Source organism: Apteryx rowi, unplaced genomic scaffold, assembly GCF_003343035.1.
Source record: "Apteryx rowi isolate R43461 unplaced genomic scaffold, aptRow1 scaffold_99, whole genome shotgun sequence".
Taxonomy (NCBI): domain Eukaryota; kingdom Metazoa; phylum Chordata; class Aves; order Apterygiformes; family Apterygidae; genus Apteryx; species Apteryx rowi.
In genome coordinates this window covers 145,193-164,761 of record NW_020451304.1, presented here as the reverse complement: position 1 = coordinate 164,761, position 19,569 = coordinate 145,193, and the positions used below count along the sequence as shown (strand labels likewise).

Here is a 19,569-nt window from a genome sequence, read left to right as displayed (position 1 = left end):
TCTTCAAATGAACAGGGAGTTGAATAACTGTAAATCTATCTACTGCAGAAACATGATTAAAGATAACAATGAAATTATTCCACTAATGGGCAAGAAAGCAAATCCGTCTGCTATTCCCCCTTCAAACCAGCAAGAGAAAAAGACGACTGAAAGCACTCCCACAAAGAAAAGGTAGGACTTCAGCTTAGTCTAAAATAATAAAACTACCTCTTTTATCTCCTTTAGTAGATGTTTGCACTGAAATATCACTAACAACTTTATTCATGTAGTGTATATGAATGAGATGGGCCTGAGGAACACAAGGTGCCCTAAATAATAGTGTGCTTATGCTGTTAATAAGTGGAAGATTATCCTGGTAGTTCGGTAGATGTATAATGTGCTCACTTTAATGGGACAATGACTTAATCCCTATACCAGAGATGATATACTTGTGCACTAGTCTTAAGCTTGAGTCTCATGTCAGCTGGGCTTTCTGCATCTACTCTTTATGTCTGTGTAAGCCTACAAGAATTACAATGGTCTAACAATGGTCAGCGCTTTGATAAGAGAAGGTGGAGAGACCTTTTTAAAGAGATCACACGGCAGGGTACTCTGGCTTTTAAAAAAGAGGAATGCTGACCTGGAGAAAAGGAGTATTTCACACTTAGCCTCACATGGGAACATGACAGATAATGGGGAGGCAGAGGTCAAATTAAAAGATGAGGGCTGGCAGAGCAGGCGGTTTGAGAAATCCCGTCACAGACAGAAACCTGAATTCACTCTATTTTTCGTGACTCTGATTAATGAGTTTTCTCAACTATTTTATTTTATAGAATAAAATATTGATTTTCATGTATAATTTATGCTGGAGAATTAAGATGTGGATTAAAGGTTTGTATTTAATATGAATAGGGAAATATAAGTAGTCATTCATCCCTGATAGTTACTGTAGAGTGAGCATGAATTTTCATTCATAAACTTTTCACTCTGTGGCTAATTACTAGTTATTAGAGCAATTTTTGAAACTCTCAAGGCCCAGGGAACTGTGGCTGTTCTGACGTTCATAATTCTTAATAATTGGAGGAATCACTTTCTACAGAAATGGTGTAATTAGTTATTTGAGACCCACTGCCTGGGTGGCCCAATTTCTCCTTCTGTCATTAAGTTCAAAAAGAGAAGTTCTTCATTTGTATCATCACAGCAGTTGTAAAAGAGTGAGACACGGTGTCTGAACAGCTCACAATATACATAGTACTTCAAAAAGAGGCAATTCAATGGAAGATTATCTAGTTACAGCAAATACTGACAAATATTGCCCCTCGGTTACTTAAGCTCCTATCTCACATCGAGTTTTGTGGCATCAATAACAGTAACCTAGGGGTTTTTCCCATCTCACAACCAAGAGCTCAGGGTGTGGCAGACAACATTCCTGTAATATAAGGAATGAAGATCACATGAATTTTAATACAGAGGCTTAGCATGTTCTATTAATTATATGTTTCCATGCTGCTGTCCTTCTGTTGCTTCCTTCTGGTGTGCTGTACCACTAAGCAGCTAGTACACTTCCACGGGTGGCATTTCTAACTTGTCAAATGTGCTGACAATATATACTTTATGAAGACAATGACTTCTCCCTTCTTGAAGCCCCTGGTATTTGGGTGAACTAACAGTATATAATTAAGTACAGGAAAACCGACAGGCAGGCTGGGAGGAGTGCTGCCAATGTTGTCAGAGCCTGATTGCGTTTGTGGGCAGTGTTCCTGACAGTGAGCACCACGGCCACGTAAGCCCTTGGGTATTTGTTGGCAATTGTCCACTTGTTTTGCATGGCTTTTTTTTTTTTTTTTTTTTGCATGTAGTATCCCCAGATAACCTACATGCTGGGATAGGTTAGATATGTCAACCTCCAAAATAGGGCCCACTTCATAGCTGCTATAAATCCATTGAATGCCAAATTCTTCAGCATGAAGGCACTTTTGTGAGAGCAGGAGCTGCTCTCAGGGACATCAGCTGGTGGCACGCACTTCCCTTCCAGTGCTGAGCCAAGGGCAGGGGAGATGGTCCACAAAGCCTCAAGTGTGGCACTTCTCCAGGCTTTCCATAGGTTCCCTGTGGCCACCAAAAGCTGTTTGCCTGTTGGGGCAGATCCTGCACATCATAGTTAGGGAATGCAAAAAAACAGGATGAACCCATGCTTTTTCCACTCCTTAGTCTCTGTGCCAAATTCAGATCCCAAAGAAGCAACAGTGATTTGCAGCAGCTGTGAATCTGGCAAGTGTGGTATAAGTAATGGCAAAGGTCCTGTTTCTGCCTGGGTCCTTCCTACACTGTGAAGAGCACCCCCCTGCCTAAGTGATTGCAGGGACACAGTGCTGCTAACCAGAAGTGACATTTTATTTGCTGCATGCTTAGAATGCGTTCACAGGCATGTCTCAAATGTTAAAAGGTCATATAAATTTAAACATCTACACACAGTGAATTAACACTTGGATCGCCAAGACACTGGAAAATGAGATGGATGTTAGATCATGCTATTTTTAGCAGGCATCAACAGGTTGTTCTGTAGTATCCTAATAACGTACTGCATTTTAACATCAATATGTGTACTTTAATTCAACTGGCTTCTTTGTGGGGGGTGAGGAGAGTGCAAGTAAAAGAAAGGAAGAAATATCCCACTGTTTAAACTACAGATATTAGGTGAATTTGAAATATTTTCCAAGTGATTACTGGAACATTTTAGAAATATAAGATAGATTCTAAACTATAGGCCATGTGGGAATCGCTGCATTCACCACTGAAATTCCCATGTCTTAGGTGAAATGTAACAATGGTTTAATGAGACGTAGTAATCTCAAGCCATTGACTTTTCCTCTGAACTCCACAGGCTTTTAAAGGGCTAAATCTTACTATTTTTCTCATGCTCCTTTTCCCTGTGTTGTTTCACATTTCATTTCTTTTCCCTATAAATAGCTATCCATTAGCTAGATATAGTTAAATGTCATGCTCTGACTGGATTATGCATTCAGTCCTGGAGGGTGGAAATGTCTTATGTCATTTAATGTGTGACCTTTCCAGCTTTCTGATTTAATGTTTATCACTGCTGATGGGCTTGGAACGATCCATTTTGCTGGTTCCTAGCTGGACATATAGGGGCTAGAATGCAGTAGATTAAAAAGCATATGCATATGTATGTGTGTACACATACATGTGTGGCTGTTCAAAAAATGGCTGGTGTTGCATTTAGCTATTTGCACAGAGGTTAGATGCAACGCTGTTTTTAGACTGCTGGGGTGGCTGCTTAGATGCATCAAGATCTGATGCCATGTCTCTTAAAAATATCTCAGGATCTTTTGCCCATCTGCCAGCACAAAAGTGCTGGGCATGATGTTTGAGGCTGGGATTCCCCCAGGGAGAAGTAGATATGCCTCTATTCCAGCATCTTATTAGACATGATGCCAGAAAATATAAACTGTCAAGCTTGTCCAAGGCATGTGTGTGTATTGCTTTGTTTATTTTATGGTCGTTTGCCTTTTTACTAACAATTTTTTAATGCAATGTGTTCAACAGTTCACACTTTTTTCTAGAGATTGATGGTTTTGAAAGCAATGCAACTCCAAATAATACATCTCCCCCCGTATTTTCAAAACCCATGGATTCAAATATTCGTCCGTGGTAAGTTATAGATGCATAAGCAATAGTCATATTGGAAATATAGCTACTTTCTTTTCAGCATTTACTCCTCATTTCTCCCTATATTTCAGAGCTAAAATTTCAGGTGGCTTTTCATAGCTTTTGATTACATCAGAGACAGAACTCTGGATGTCAGTTGTTGCCAGATGACTTATCTTTATATATTGCTGTCATTTACTCTGAATAAATTAGGCCTCAAATTTGAATAAATTTAAAATCAATACTTTCTATTTTAGTGGGGGGTTTTTCTTAGCCCCTTATTTGTGATATAGTAGGAGGAAATCCACTTACCCATTTGTGTATTTTCTGCTGCAAAACCAGCATGAAGACCTCAGCTTAATTTAGCAAGCCCTATTCCCAGCTGTGTGCCGGCACCCTCCCTCTGTTGCTCATCAACAATCAAACAATAGGAAGATGCTGAGTATGAGATATTTAAAGATAGACGTTTATGCCCAATGAATAGAGAATAATTATGACTGGGAAGGATGCACTTAATTTTTAAAATGTTGAGAGGTACTAAAAGCCAATAATTATGAATAAGGGAAATATGCCTCAAATCTAGCATAAGCCCAGAATGGCCAAATGTTTTTGTCTGTTGGGTGTTTGGTCAACTATGTGGAATTAGCTGACAATCCTGTTTAGGTTTCAGAGAGGTATCCAAATATCTTCCTCTCATTCAGAGTCAGACCTGCACACCACACATGCGCATTGTCACCAGATTCCTCACGGTTTTCTGCAGAGAAGTGATGGACTGAATAAGAATGGATTCTGAGCTACCAGCCTTATTTCAGAGGGATGGGAATATCTGCAGAGCAGTGCAGAATTTCTGCATTACTGTCCGTGTACCCATTTTGTCAATAATAGTTCAGTCTCCTACATCATTAACCTGAGGTTGTTCATAAAATATAAACCTTATAGAAAACCAAAATACAAGTAAGAAAAACTACCATCAATTCATCTTTAAGTGAGATCTGCATTCAGAAATATCTGGAAAAGGGTGTACAGTAATTACAGAATACCAATGCCACTGGAATCCTTTAAACTTATTACCTAAATATGTATTTAGGGCCCAGTCTTCAATTTCTTTTAGTTGAAGCTTCCATTCCAGTCAGCTGCCAAATTCCTCTTCAGTTACCTACAGTGTACTGCATAGTAAATCTTTAGGTATATCACTTTCATTGGGTGTTTGCAACCCATGCACAGTAACTGCTTTAATATTTGTTTTGTGGTAGATGACAAATTCAGCATGCAAAAAGAAAAAACAATCTTTGCATTCAGGGAGATGCATAAAAAGCAGTGAACTTGGAAAAAAAAACCCACAACTTCAGGATCTGTAATGAAATAACATAGAAATACACAAAATAGGTTGTTTTCATAATGATTTTTAACATAATAAAATCCTGCGAGTCTTCTCATTTTTATCACTTATTTTAAAATACACAGGGGAGATAAAATGATAGAATTAAAAAACACGTCAAATTAGATTAATTTCAGCTCTACTGTAGATACTGCTTCCTAGTATTGACTGTTTCTTCATGCAGTTTGCCAAAATGTCTGCCTGACTTAGCACTTATCCTCTTCTGTGCTGCTTTTAGTGCATCTGGAAATGGGGAAGATATGGATTCCCCACAGTCTCTTCAGGATGATGTGACTGAATATAGCCCTAATGTGGAGAGCTGGTGAGTGGAGACATGAAGTATTTCTTAGGGCATTTTCTGTGGATTAAGTATAGGATAGGGTAGGTATTACTGATTTTTACCTGCCATTATTTAGAAATAAGGTCATATGTACGTATACATTTCTGAATCTTCAATAATTAAACTAAGAAATTATATATCAAGCATCCTTACACTAAATATGAGATCTGAGAAAAGCAGAGGTTAGAGTTAAGTTTCACTGAAGACAATGCAGGACCTAAACATCACACAAGAAGGCATGAGCAAAAGCTCAAATATCAATATTCTTTAGCAGCAGTACAACACTTTCTTACTTTGAAAGCAAACTCTTCTAAATATAGAAAATATTTATTTTAGAGGTGAAGTATTGCCCTCTATTTCAGTCAGTATTAAGAAATATTTGTTAGCTTGATGGAATGAACAAAATGCACTCACTTAACTTGCTTAAGGGGGGAGATATTAAATTCTTGTTCCAGAATAATGTTTCACCAGGAAAGCTGTGTAAGATGATGTGAGGTTAAAACTTATCCTCTGCTGCGAGTGGGGTGGTCACAGCTGGCATGCAGCATCAGGTCTGGGCACTGAGGACAGGTGTGGACAGGTCAAGGAAGCAGGGAGAGCAGCAGCACTGAAGACACTGTAAAGAAAGGTGGAAAGAACCAAGTTCACTAGGATTACTTAGCTTTTGTATTAGAAGAATGTACAAACTGACAAAAATGCAAAAAAATCGCGTGAAAAATATACACTTTTTATAGTAAAAACTTCTAATTGCTTAACTGTAGAGAAGTGGCTATCTGCAGAAACATTTTGAGATACAAGTCAAGAATATATATGGTAATGGGGCAAGTATTTATAGTCTGGGGCAAGTAATTCTATTTCTTTTTCCTCTTCTCTTACCTAGAAAATAAAACACAGTAAATTGAATTGGCTATTTCATTGTTATTTTTGATAATTCAGTGCTAACGTATCGCAAGGACCTGAGCAGACTGGCGCCCGGAAGAAGTTGAAAAAGTATATATTTAGGGCAGTATCTGAGGGGAATATAGAAGAATTGCAATGTCTGCTTGCAGAGCTGAAGCAAAGATCGAACACATGTACAAACATGACTGTGCCAGGTAAGCTGTGGAGTTGCCTAAAGGAACATTGTTACCTCTTCTGGCGGCATCTGTATAGTCTAAAACTGGTAAATATCTCTGGGCAAGAGCTACTTGCCTGTCAATATGAAGTCAACTGGTTGCAGTTTAATGTCTGTCACATGTAAGCTTTCATTTAGAAATAAGAAGATATCCAATAAGCTACCTGCTCGCAGCCTCTGAGGCAACGCTGGAGAGCATTTCTCTTTTGTTTGTGATATACCGAGGGTGTATCTGTGCCATATTCCCACAGGCGTACCCGAGCTAGCCTGCTGCAGCGTGAGACTCAAGGCTGATGTGTCTATTCAAACCGCAGCCAGTTTAATTGCAGTAAACAGTTTAATTGCAGTAACAGAACTTGCAATGCAGGTAGCCTGGAAGAGCAGGCAGAGAAGTTAGGAACAGCTATGCTCTTCTGGCCTTTCTGCCAGGGAAACCTATGCTTAAAGCTGGCTTTGGGTTTGTCTAGAGTTAACAGGGCAATGGGATGTCAGAAAGAGAAACCTAGCCCATTGGTTAACTTATTCACGAGTACCCATCTCTGAAAATATTCTCTTGCCAAGTAAGCATAACTCAAATAGAGCACATAGGATGGAATAATTGTTTGCCAAATAGTTTATGCGCATATATTTCCCCCAGGTTCCACCCATAATAAACAAAAGGTTGGAATTTCTCAATACACTCAATAAATAATGAAGCCTACCCTGATTTAATCTCAAAATTCACTCTTGCAGATTATCTGATGAAAAAATTCACAGCTTCAGATACTGGCAAAACTTGTTTGATGAAAGCTCTGCTGAACATCAACCAAAACACAAATGAGATAGTGAATATGCTACTATCCTTTGCAGAAGAAAATGGTATTTTGGAGAGGTTTATCAATGCGGCATACACAGAAGAGGCATATAAAGGTATTGATATTTGATACCAATTTCAGGTATGGGGTCAAATGTACCATCCATAAATATAATAGTTTCCTCAAGCATTCTAATGATGGTTTACATTTTTTTAAACAATTTTTATTCAGTATTACTGGTGCTATCTGTTATGAAACATCAGTGTGCTTAATGCTGTAGAGAGATTCAACGCTTTAAATATTGTGTCTGTTCCAGGTCAGTCGGCTCTAAATATTGCCATTGAAAGAAGACAATCTGAAATCACTCAGATCCTTATAGAAAAAGGAGCTGATGTCAATGCTCATGCCCAGGGTATTTTCTTTAATCCCAAGCATAAACATGAAGGTTTCTATTTTGGTAAGTGGAAGTGCAATCTCTCTGGAAAAGTTGGGAAGGAACAACCAAACAAGACACTATGAAAGAGGGGGCAAGTGCAGATCATTACTGTAGCTAAACCTAGATTAAGAAACTCAGGCACAAGATACAATAATGGCACAGTACTTTTATTTTTTAAAATTTAGTGTAAGTAGAAGTAACTTGCTGGAGTGCAATGTATTACAAACACTCAGAAATGATTGTAAAGCAATTACTTTTAAATGCTGAATGGTAAATAAAATGTAACTAATTTGCATTTGAAGATTTTTCTCCAAATAATGTTTTCATGCAAATTAAGCTTTTCTATAAACCGAGAGCTAAATTCTATGTAATCAATATGTAACTGTGCCTTAACATATTAAGATGCTTAAAACAGTCACTCTCTTGTAACATGAGTCGGGTGCCGTGAACGCTTGTTATGTTTTGTAATTTTGTAGGTGAAACTGCACTGGCATTAGCTGCATGTACCAATCAACCAGACATAATTCAGCTATTAATGGACAATACCAGGACAAACATTACTTCTCAGGATTCCAGAGGAAACAATATCTTGCATGCACTAGTCACTGTGGCAGAAGACTTTAAAACCCAGAATGACTTTGTAATCAGAATGTATGATATGATTTTATTGAAAAGTAAAGATAGAAATTTGGAAACTGCGAAGAATAAGGAGGGTCTAACACCACTACAATTAGCTGCAAAAACTGGGAAATTGGAGGTGGGTCTTATTTCAGTAGTCTCTAAGAGAAAGTAAATATGGTGAAGGAGTCTCGGCCAACTGTATACTCAGACATTAGTGCTCTGATACGTAGTTTTCCATGCTGGTTATGCTGTACTAAGCATCCGTTGTATTTGGTGAGCCAATTTTATTCAAAATGCAAGCAGATGTTTCTACTGTGACGTTGCTTCTACTCTTCAAAGTTTTATCTAACAACCCCTCTGCTTTATTTAAAAACAGCCTTGCAAACCTTTCTGTTGTACGGAGGGAGGTTCTGGAGGAGGAGGTGGACGCTCATTGTGTTAAACGCGCTCACAGTAACAAGATGCAGAGACATTTGCCTGGTGCTAAACACTGTGCTTAGTGCAGGGGCGAGCGGCATCACCCCATACCAAGTTGTACTTGTTTTTCTGTCCTGTGAACGTGGTGTTTCAGAGAGAATGGGCCTGACACAGCCAAGGAGGGGTGTCCTCAGCACTGTGTGCTGCTTCGTGTAACCAAGAAGTGATTTGCTCACAGTACAGATCTCACTATCATGCTGAGTGACTGTTTTGGTATTTTGTGCTTCATTCCTGCTTCCTGCTGGGCGAAGAAATAAAAACACCTTCGCTGAGAGCTTAGCAACAGGAATGAAATCTATTCTCAACCTTTCTAAGTAAAACATGTAATTTCAATCAAGAATTTTAGCTTCTGAAAGCTGATATTGATAGTATGGCTTTAAAGATTAAAATAAAATTTGCTTTTATGCAAATATAACTTTTTTGCAGTATTTGGAATTTTGTGCTGGTATATAAAAAAGTGAAAGAAATCTGGGAATCTTGGAGCTGAACTTCAAAATCTAAACAAACAATTACATATGTAGTTTAAAACTATTCTAAGAGTGTTTCTGGCAGATCTTGAGAGAATAAATGATAAATTGAAATAATGTTTAGCTCAGAAATATTGCGTTTATTATATTACACTTGTACAATTGTAGAACCTATGAATAATTCCAGAAAACTCACCAGAAATGTTCTGTTGCGCTGCTATAGAATTCGGCCCTCAGAAATCAAGTGGTTGTATTGTGGTAAATAACTGAAAATGGGACAGTTTAGAAAGTTATTGACTAAGTTAACAGAAAATACAAGCGTGAACATAAGGAAAACTGCTTTCATTTCTGAGAAAAATGTCTCTCTAACAGAAGATCCAGAGGCATGAAAAATACTGTGTTTATTTCCCAGGGATCTGTCACCTCTAACACCACTTACTGAATGACAGAATTACAAATACATTGAATTGCACCACTGTAGCAAATGTGATAGTTATAAGGTACAGGTTTGGCAAGGATGTATGTGCACTCTCCCATGAAGAAGAATATATCTGCTTACAAATGATTTTGTTAATGTTTTAGGTTCTGAAATACATCCTCAGCAGAGAGATAAGAGATAAGCCTAACAGGAGCCTGTCAAGAAAATTCACAGACTGGGCTTATGGTCCTGTTCAGTCTTCCCTTTACGATCTGACAGAACTAGATACCACCACAGACAATTCAGTACTGGAAATTATTGTCTATAATACGAATATTGGCGTAAGTTGCTTGTTATTAAAATCTATATATTTTCTAGCAGAACACTCATTTCAAGTATGTTAACCTGTACATTTGATTGAAGAACCTGTAAAACAGGAAGATATATAACTTTTAGTTCTTGGTTTTCTATTGGGAGCAAGATGAATTTTATACCTCTGCGGACTCTCAAATGTTAGCACATATGCATTCAGCTCCTGAAACTTTGGCTAGGCATTTGGGGAGCACCTTTTCTACATTTGGAGCATTAATTTGCCATGCATAAGAACATAAAAATGGCCCAGCTGGTGAGACCAAAGCTAGTATCTGGACTCCTTCAGTGGCCGTTAGCAGCTGCCTAGGAAGGGCGTTGCTGCCCCAAAACGCTCCGCCTGTCCCCAAGTTGCACCGTACCGGCTTCCTGAGTCAGAGGTGGCAGTTTTCTGTTTTGTGCCCTGATGAAGTGTCTGTCAATGTTTAGCACCCATAAAAGCCTGTGGACAGGAGTTCCCTGTCTCTGTTAATAGCACTGTTGTTGCTGTGCTGCTGTTTCTTCTCATGGCATATAAAATGTTTTCAGGCTGTCAGAGAACACTATTTTTTTTCTGGTTAATACAGCTAATACAATTACTACCATTAACTGGTACATTGTACACAGCTGATTTAAAAGAAGATGCTATTAAGAGTCAATACAATGTGGCTTTACCTAAAACAGTTGCAAACTTTTCCTAACATATATATTCTAGGTGTTTAAGCAGCACCTTATCACAGAATTTTAGCTTTTTAAAGCTAGCGTTTGGCATTTGTTTAAATACTGCAGTAAAACTTCTGTAGGAGGCCAGACCAGAAGTTCACACTACAGTTTTAGCTCAGTGACACTTTACTGGAGTATGGCTGGTTATCTCAGTGTGAGTTGGAGTAGGCGCCGACTGTATTTTGCCGGTTTAGGACCTGACATATATCCTTGAGCATAGATGTGTTTCTGGATCAACAAGGACAGATGAAACACAAAATACACGCCTGAAATTGTCTCAGTTTCCTTACAAGCAACAAGTTCAAATATTGCTCTCTTTCTTCTACAGAATCGTCATGAAATGCTGACTTTGGAGCCTCTGAATTCACTTCTGAGAATGAAATGGAAGAAGTTTGCACGACACATGTTTTTTATGTCATGTTGCTTTTATTTCCTGTACAATGTAACACTCACATTAGTTTCCTACCACAGGCCTAATATAGATGAAGTGAGTACAGCAACTTAAAAACTCAACCAACTTCCCTGCTTTAAAATGCAATAGTATTTCCTGATTCATATTTAACATGTTAGTGAATCTAAAAAACAAAAACAGATGTCAGAATATCTGACTGTAGTGAGACCAGGTTCTCCCACACTGGATCTATGCATCTGGAAGGAAGGAGAGCAGTAATAGAGGAGATAATTCCATTTACATTTTGCGAAAGCATTCCAAAAGCCACTTAATATAAAGAGAGGTAGTTAAATTTCTAAAAGCATGGGAAGCGTTTTTTTCTTTTGCTTAATTTCTAACAAACTGAGAAAGAAACGTCTGCCATTTCAAATATGCATGTTAGGAGTCTGATCCTGTAAATCCTCCATGAAGAAAACTTTGAATGAAATGGAAGAAATTGGGTACCCAGAGGGCTACATACATGAGGCTTCCTATTATTTTGCCGTTTACCCTACAGATATTGAACTCAGAATCTTTCCTGTCCATTTTGGACCTGTCTTGCAGGCTCCACCTTATCCACTAGCACTAACACGTGGCGTGGGATGGCTGCAGTTATCAGGACAGGTGATGGTTATGTTAGGAGCAATATTTTTAGCCATAAAAGAGGTAAGACTTTTTAATAACAAATACATAACGAAATATGTAAAGAACTTCTCTGGATCTGTGAATGTATTGCTGATAACCTTGGCAACACGTTGGCAATATCTTTGTCATTTCTATAATGTCGAGAAGTCTTTGGCACAATACATCACTCATTCCGAATGACCCTAGATATATATCTGATCATAACTGTATTGCTCCGTGAAACAGCTATGAGAGTTCTTTCCTTTGGACAAAGAGATTCAGTATTGGTTTTAAGGACACTGCTGAATTAGACCCTGCAACAGAAAGGACCAGGATATATTGTTTACCTTATACTATAAGTAATTAAAAATAATTAGTAACTCCTTTTCAAAAGTTAACTATTAAATTATGTCAGAGATGACAGAAACTCATACTCTCATGTTGTGCTTTGTAAACTTCTGTAAAAGTATTTTTGAAGTTACAGCACTAGGAAAAGATTTTTAATTCTAGAGGCTATCATATCTTATCAGCAGACAATTTTTTTAAAAGATCAACTTCAAATACATGATTTTGAAAAATCAGCTATGATCCCTGCTTTCTCTTATTACCATTTCTGTATTTTATATATCTGTCTACCTAGAGTGTAGCCATCTTTCTGCTTAGGCCTTCAGACCTGCAGTCTATTCTCTCTGATGCGTGGTTCCACTTTGCATTGTAAGTCTGGCTTGCATATATTTTATATTTGTAGGTAATATGTAGCATCTGTTATCTGTCCCATGGTCACAAAGAATGTACTCCTGTAGCAGATACTCACTTTTTCTTTAGACTATCAGTTTTCAGAGGGATGGATGTAATGTTACATGCAGCTTCACTGTAACATGCAAAAATGCTTTTACTGGTCAATAACAGTACTGGGGGTTCATTTGTACAGACTGCTTGTGTTTTTGTTCTTGTTTTTTCCACAAGTACAGTACTGTCTTTAGCTTCTCTAGGTGTTTTATCTCTTAAGAGCTGTAAATAGAGAAAAGTACTTAAAAAACTGGTTAATAAACCAGATCTAGCTTCCAACACTTCTTGGTTACTCCAGGAAGGAAAAGTAGCATAAAACTGGTTCAGCTGGCCTAGATACAACATAGGTGATTCCTTCTTGGTCCTGGCAAAATAAGTATTGCCAGAGCTAGGTCTGCCCAGTTTGCTATTGTACTTCTGTAATCTGACCCTCTGAAATGACCCTTTGGGAAAAAGGTTTATTCCTGTCTGGTAGGATTTAAGGTAGCTCTAAGGTTGATCTAAATTACTCTGCATTTGGTCTGGCTCCTTCTGGTTGTAGGACCAAGGAAAAGAGAGCTGGCTTAACTCTACCTTTCCTCCTGCTTCTCCTGCCGCACCAAGATCAATCTTGCGCTGCCGAGAGTCTGGCCCACGTGCTACCACAGCACATCACGGGTTCTCTTAGCAGATAGCGTCTTCCTTGCGTAGAGGTTCATGGAAACTCTGTAATGATTTTAACAGCTTGTTAAACTAAACCATTAATAATTGCTTCAGAGATACTGTTCAGAATTCCTGACCTCTCTTGTCAGCAAAATCTACATTGACCAGCTGTTGTTGGGAGAATAGTTTAATGAAAGTAAACTTTAATGAGCATTACAGTATGTTAATATACCTACCTTTTCTGTACTCATCTACATAATTGTTAAATTATAATAATGTTCATAGGAGAGAATGGAATGAAATATGAAATTAGAAGTGAAGCATAAGAAGCGAAATCTTGTTTTCGTATTTTTCCACTGTATTGTTGGTTTTGTGCTAGTGCATTCCTTTTACATAATGTGTTTGTTTTTTAACAGTTTTATACAAGCTGTGCTTGTGATCTTCTCTGTCTTTTTGTACTTGTTTTCCTACAAAGAACACCTCGTGTGTCTTGTTTTGGCAATGGCCCTAGGATGGGCTAATATGCTCTATTTCACCAGAGGTTTCCAGTCCATGGGAATTTACAGTGTTATGATTCAAAAGGCAAGTATATTTTTTTACCTGCCTTGTTATGATGTTTACTTATTTATACAATTTCAATCATGCATGTTCAGCAATTTAGACATATTTTATAGTTCACATTAAAATTTCCTATTTTTAGTCAGCAGAATGCACTATATAATGCACTTCAATGGCAGGAATTAGCTTATTTCTTAAAAATAACAACATTGTATTAAATACGCAAGCAATTTGTGGTTTTTTTTCCATCTAATAGAGTTCTGCAGTTTTTTTGCAGCATCCTCTGTGATGCCACTATCATGCACAGTTGTATTCACTCTTGGAAGTGCACAAACAGACCAGGCTGTCAGTCATATCATGAAAAATCAGACCTATATCTTCTCTAGATTTCTCACTGAGACTACAACCAGTTTGCTTAATGAAAACAATCTGATTCTGTAGTGTGTACCACACCTGTACCCCTGCAGAACACATACCTGTAAAACTAGTTCTCAATTTTCATTTCTGATAAATATTTAATTTAATTTTTAGGTCATCCTTCAAGATGTGATAAAGTTTTTAGTTGTCTATATCGTGTTTTTGCTGGGATTTGGCGTAGGTAAATATTATTGGAGAAAAGCACTGATGCTCTGTGTGAGTAAAAATTTTGGCATTATTATGAATAAGAACCCTATTGTCATGATGAGAGCTCATGTCAGGGTTTCTGCTGGATATTAAAAAGCCAAGTTTAGAGTTTTAAACTCTGTCTAGAGAATATCTGAACAGATAAGTAATTTGGCTCTTGTTCAATTACCTGCAATTTCATTTGGATGTGGGCTCTTCTTGCTTCATTTTGCTAATCTGTCATCTAGCTGCTGCTGGGCATGTTGCTGGGCAGCTGTAGCTCTTTACTATGCAGTGCATCTTGATTTCTTTAGCATAAAATGCAATGTATGCATAAAGCATTATTACGATCAAATTTTTCTCATGTTTTTTTCTCAGCTCTTGCTGCGTTGACTGAAACTTGCCCAAACGGCAGTGAATGCCATTCCAACAGTCTGGGACCTGTTCTGATGGATCTTTTTAAGCTCGCCCTAGGACTGGGAGATCTGGAGATCCAGGAGAATTCAAAGTATCCTGTGCTGTTTCTTCTTCTCCTCATAACTTACGTTGTGTTGACTTTTGTTCTTCTCTTGAACATGCTTATTGCATTAATGGGAGAGACTGTGGAAGACATTTCTAAAGAGAGTGAGCACATTTGGAAACTCCAGGTTTGTTTGCAGGCTAGTTTGCTTAGTGAAGTAGAAATGCATTGGCCAAAATCTTCTGAGCTGTACCTATGATCACTTACCACACTGATAGCTGGGATTATGTATTAATTATGGGAGTCATCAAGAATTATATGAATGTAAATAACGGAAATTATTTAATTGTAGTATTGGGGTAACCTAATAACTCTGGAATTAACAGCTATTCTAAAGGTAATTTTGTGGCTCAGATTTTCAACCTCATGCATGGTCACATACCTTTATGACATTCCCCTTGATACGTCCCCAGGAAGATGTGTGTTATGATCTGCCCAGATACCTGTAACATATTGTGTTCTGCTACTCCTTCTCTTGAATTTGCACAATGCATGAGTTCACTCCCGTTTCTCATACCCTCCCTGAGTCTGGTCTCTTACCAAGACTAGTCAGCTCAGAGCCCCAAGCTGCCAGCGAGGAAGCAGTCAGAATTAGGACTGGAGTCACTCTGTGTGGTTGGCAGCATCCTACTACAGGATCTATATCCCTGTGGCAGAGCATTGCATGAYGGTGTTAGAGTTAAACCCTAACACTGACTCTAGAGTCAGCTTTCTTGATTCATCTCCGAGTATGCCTCCTGCAGTGGGACTGATTAGAGGAAGCTGCAGACTTCCTATTGCGCATGCCAAATAACAAATGGTATGAAATAATATTTGCTGCTGTTGATATCAGTGTGGATTACGCGTGGTGGATGGAGGCATGACGCGTTATAATGAAACATGGAGCCTGCAAACTGTATATGCTATGAAATCAGGCAATTTTGAATACGGTTAGCCATACTTGTGTTACTTCTTGTTGTTAACAGAGAGCCAGGACCATTTTGGAATTTGAAAAATTCTTACCAACATCTTTGAAGAAAAAATTCCAATTGGGAGAACGGTGTAAAGTGGCTGAAAATGACACGAGGGTGTGTTTAAGGTAAAGCAAAGCTAGAATATTGTGCTACTGACTCTTCTTGAATGTCTCTTCAAGGTTATTTCTATTAAAAGCCTCTTCGAAACATTCTCTATACTTATTTTCTGCTTTTAATGTTTAGATTTTTATATGAAGAAATAGTAAATATATTAGTTGTACGAAAATCCAATTAGGGTCTTTCAGCTGTGATCAATGGTTAAAATAGGGAAAAAGCATAGCTTTTTATGTAGACTTTTTTGGCAGAAAACAGGTTTTCTTCAACTTCATGTATGTTTTTAAAGTATGAGTACCAAGTCTTTGCCAGTAGATGTTATTTTGTTGTAATCTCCTTTGAATGTTAGTTTAAAAGAAATTATAATTGATTGCTAATTGATGAGATTAGCATATTGAAAAGATGTTACTCTGCTGTTTTATGAAAAATACTCATATGTGTAATGTTAATTTTGAGCTTGTGCTCATAATGTGTGAAATTATTAAATAGTCTGAGCATTATTCTCCTCTGCATACAGTATGTAATACTGCAAAAGACATTCATCCTTTTAGTACTAGTAAAGCAGGTATTGATGGTAAGCCATGACAATTCCAAGGAGGAATGCAGAAATAAAAGGGGAAGTGCAGGTATGTAGCTGGAAGATAATGCATGCTAATAACACACTTTATATATAATATAAACAGAATTAATGAAGTGAAATGGACCGAGTGGAAAACACATGTTTCATTTATTAATGAAGATCCAGGGCCAACAGGTACTGCTGAATTTTACACCACCATATTTGTGAAACTGTTTTCTTTAAATGCTGTAATAATTTTATATCCTTTAAAATATAAACTCTCATAATCTGGATCCTCTGCCACTCTCTTTACTGCTAGGGAAACTGGTGGCTAATATGGTGGGGACGTAAACTTATTTTTAAAGATTTGGAGAGAGAGTTGGTCACTAATTCTTATTAGTTATGTCGTGGCACCAAAGCATCATGTTTTTACCTTTTCTTTATTCATTTTTCTCTAAGCAGTTATGCTTGATCCAAGCGTTACATTTTCTTACGGCATTTGAATGGTATAAGGCCGAATAACTTTTCAACAGTCAGAAAACACTAAATTGCCATAAATTACATTGCTTTACTCCTTGCATAGTCATATATATCATTGCAAAATTCATCAAGAAGTCATGCTGACTCTACCCAATAGCGTGCTGTGTTTTAGCCTTGGAAGATTCATGTTTACATTTTGTGATACATTTTGGATGACAAATTGCCCCTTGAGAATGTTAACCAGGAAATTCAAGATACCCATCTGCTGACATTGTTGGAAGTGTAATACATAAATGACCTAACTTTGAGGTATCAGATGTCCTTCTGGCAGCCAGCCTCAGAGTTTACCATAGGGGCATATGAGGATCAGAGAGATTAGTTTAGAATTTGTTCTTTAGTCAATTAGGACATATGATTCTTAGTAGAATGATCTCAGTAATAGCCAAAAGGGGCAGACAGAAAAACTTCTGTATAAGATATGGTAGTAAACTGACAGTTCACTTTTTAAATAAATGCATGGGTTTTTTTTTAATTTGATCTTGCATGTACACAGTTTCTACCATATCCTGTTTTGTTTATAATGCATTTTTTTGCAGATCCAAGTAAAGTTCAAGATAATTCAAGAAGTAATAGCAAAAACACCCTGAATACATTTGATGAAATGGATGATTTGCCTGAAACTTCTGTTTAGTTGCACACTGTTTCTGTTTAGTTGCACATCAGCATCAGGAGCTGATGTTGAAATCTTTGTTGATATTTTGGACAGCTGTAACCAGCTGTAACACAAACTTTCAGTGACACGATCCAATAACTTTAACCCATCAAATCAGGGCAGCTAAGCTGAAATAAAGTGCACTATTTCACTGGTTCAGTTTTGAGCCTCTTGGGGAAAAAAAAACATTGTCCAAGTTTGCATGACATTACTCAAATTTGGCTCTAGACTTTGTACTGTTTGAAAGAGAGTCAAATGTRAGATATTTCTTCCTTTTGTGGAAAGTTAAGATCTTTGATCTAGTCCACTGTCTTTTGTTTTGGAAACTTTAACTCATGAGGGACATTATGCTGAAAAAAGTTCTTGTTACGGAGAAAAGAAAGGCATTTCAATTTTGAATACTACCAAATGAAGTATGTTGTTTTGAAATAACAATGTTCTGAATATATTTGAAGCTTTCATATTGACTGTCAGTGTTACTGGGGGCCTGATCTAGCAAGCTGAAGAAAGCCTCAAGTGAAAAGACACCCTCTTCAGTTCTCATTAGCTTTGCCTGATCTGTATTCTTGTGTATAATGCCTAGGGTATAATGAGTTTACTGCTTTTTATTCTGGAGGATATATATACACCTTGCTATAAAATAACAGGGCAGAAACATAATGCATTTAATGAAGAATACTTCTGAGTTGGTTCAAATCACAGTGACTTTAATTTTCCTGTTACTACTTGGATTTTCCATGCTGTTACATCTTGCTTAAAAAAAAGTAATCGCATCTGAAGCTCTTCAGGTTTAAGTAAATTAACTTCTACATTGAACTACTTCACAAAAATTGGAAGTCAGTATTTTTTCCCAAAGAAACAAAATAAGTTAAGTGCAATGCAATTACAGGCCTTTTAAGATTTTTTTTTTATTCAGTTTGTAATGCATTTCTGTAGTACTTTTTATTTCATTATCTGTGATGACCTAGGACTATGAATTATATTTTTAGTTTTCTATTTTATTTGTGTATGTATAAAAAGAAATATTTGTGTTCTGTGGACTTTCAGTATTCAGTTAATACAGTATGTGTTTAAACTGTCATGAGTTTTCATCTAATATATTGATTTGGTGCCTGTTTTAAAGGTGCTATTTAGAAAACAGGTGAATTCTGTTCTATGTTTGAATGATAATATGAGTTGCATTGGATTCTTATAGTTAATCCTAAAGTGGGCAAAATGATCCAAAAGACTGTCTCGCCACAAAAGGGAGCATGAATGAACTCTGCAGCAGAGAGGATAGTGCAAAGCTATTTGCAGGAATGGCGAACATGGTTCTCGCTCCCACCTGGTCTTCTCTGGATGGCGTATCCTGTGTTCCCTACCGTGCACGGCCTGATGGAGAGGTCAAAGTGAAATCTTCCATTCAGTTACTTTTTTAGAGGGGATAGGAATCTGAGGGCAAGAATAGTCATGAGTATCAGTATACCAGTATAATATCTAAGCATTGTTTGGTCGTCTTAGTAGAGTATGTGAGTATGAGAAGAAAAATTCCTGCCTTCTGGGAATCTTTAATCTCTGCTGGTTAATTTTGCATTGAAACTGCCAACAAAGAATATTGCTTTAGGGCTATGCAGTTCTGTTTGGATTCTTTCGAATGCCAGTTTTTGTACCAAAAATACCTCTTCACATATACTCAGGAACCAGAATAAACTAGCTTGCACTGTACTCCATGTTGCTATGGTTAGACTTCTCATTTAAAACAAGTTCAGATGTCTCTGTGCTATATTGAGGTCGCTATGTAGGCATAGCCATAAAATAGAGAAGGCACAACAAATGCAAGGA

General features: G+C 37.5%; 2 protein-coding genes across 2 annotated transcripts; both read left to right on the top strand.

Moving 5' to 3' along the window:
- The first annotated feature begins 115 nt into the window (after window positions 1-115).
- Window positions 116-13,785, top strand: LOC112960740 (transient receptor potential cation channel subfamily V member 3-like). Its single transcript, XM_026055303.1, has 11 exons — window positions 116-171; window positions 3,564-3,651; window positions 5,265-5,348; window positions 6,303-6,460; window positions 7,213-7,389; window positions 7,591-7,731; window positions 8,187-8,467; window positions 9,858-10,034; window positions 11,093-11,251; window positions 11,759-11,860; window positions 13,725-13,785. Exons 2-11 carry the CDS (start codon window positions 3,629-3,631, stop codon window positions 13,758-13,760), a joined length of 1,338 nt encoding a protein of 445 aa, XP_025911088.1. The 5' UTR covers window positions 116-171; window positions 3,564-3,628; the 3' UTR covers window positions 13,761-13,785.
- Window positions 13,786-14,425: 640 nt separating this feature from the next.
- LOC112960660 (transient receptor potential cation channel subfamily V member 3-like) lies at window positions 14,426-18,681 on the top strand. Its single transcript, XM_026055147.1, has 5 exons — window positions 14,426-14,440; window positions 14,789-15,057; window positions 15,896-16,008; window positions 16,681-16,751; window positions 17,633-18,681. Exons 2-5 carry the CDS (start codon window positions 14,860-14,862, stop codon window positions 17,725-17,727), a joined length of 477 nt encoding a protein of 158 aa, XP_025910932.1. The 5' UTR covers window positions 14,426-14,440; window positions 14,789-14,859; the 3' UTR covers window positions 17,728-18,681.
- The last annotated feature ends 888 nt before the right edge of the window (window positions 18,682-19,569 follow it).

Excerpts from the sequence above, each read along its gene's own strand:
- LOC112960740 (XM_026055303.1), top strand. The coding sequence starts at position 3,629 with ATGGATTCAAATATTCGTCCGTG. Across the intron at positions 10,035-11,092 it reads TCTATAATACGAATATTGGC|AATCGTCATGAAATGCTGAC; the intron begins GTAAGTTGCTTG and ends TTTCTTCTACAG. Across the intron at positions 11,861-13,724 it reads TATTTTTAGCCATAAAAGAG|AACACCTCGTGTGTCTTGTT; the intron begins GTAAGACTTTTT and ends TTTCCTACAAAG.
- LOC112960660 (XM_026055147.1), top strand. The coding sequence starts at position 14,860 with ATGGATCTTTTTAAGCTCGCCCTAGGACTGGGAGATCTGGAGATCCAG. Across the intron at positions 16,009-16,680 it reads GACACGAGGGTGTGTTTAAG|AATTAATGAAGTGAAATGGA; the intron begins GTAAAGCAAAGC and ends TAATATAAACAG. Across the intron at positions 16,752-17,632 it reads TGAAGATCCAGGGCCAACAG|ATCCAAGTAAAGTTCAAGAT; the intron begins GTACTGCTGAAT and ends ATTTTTTTGCAG.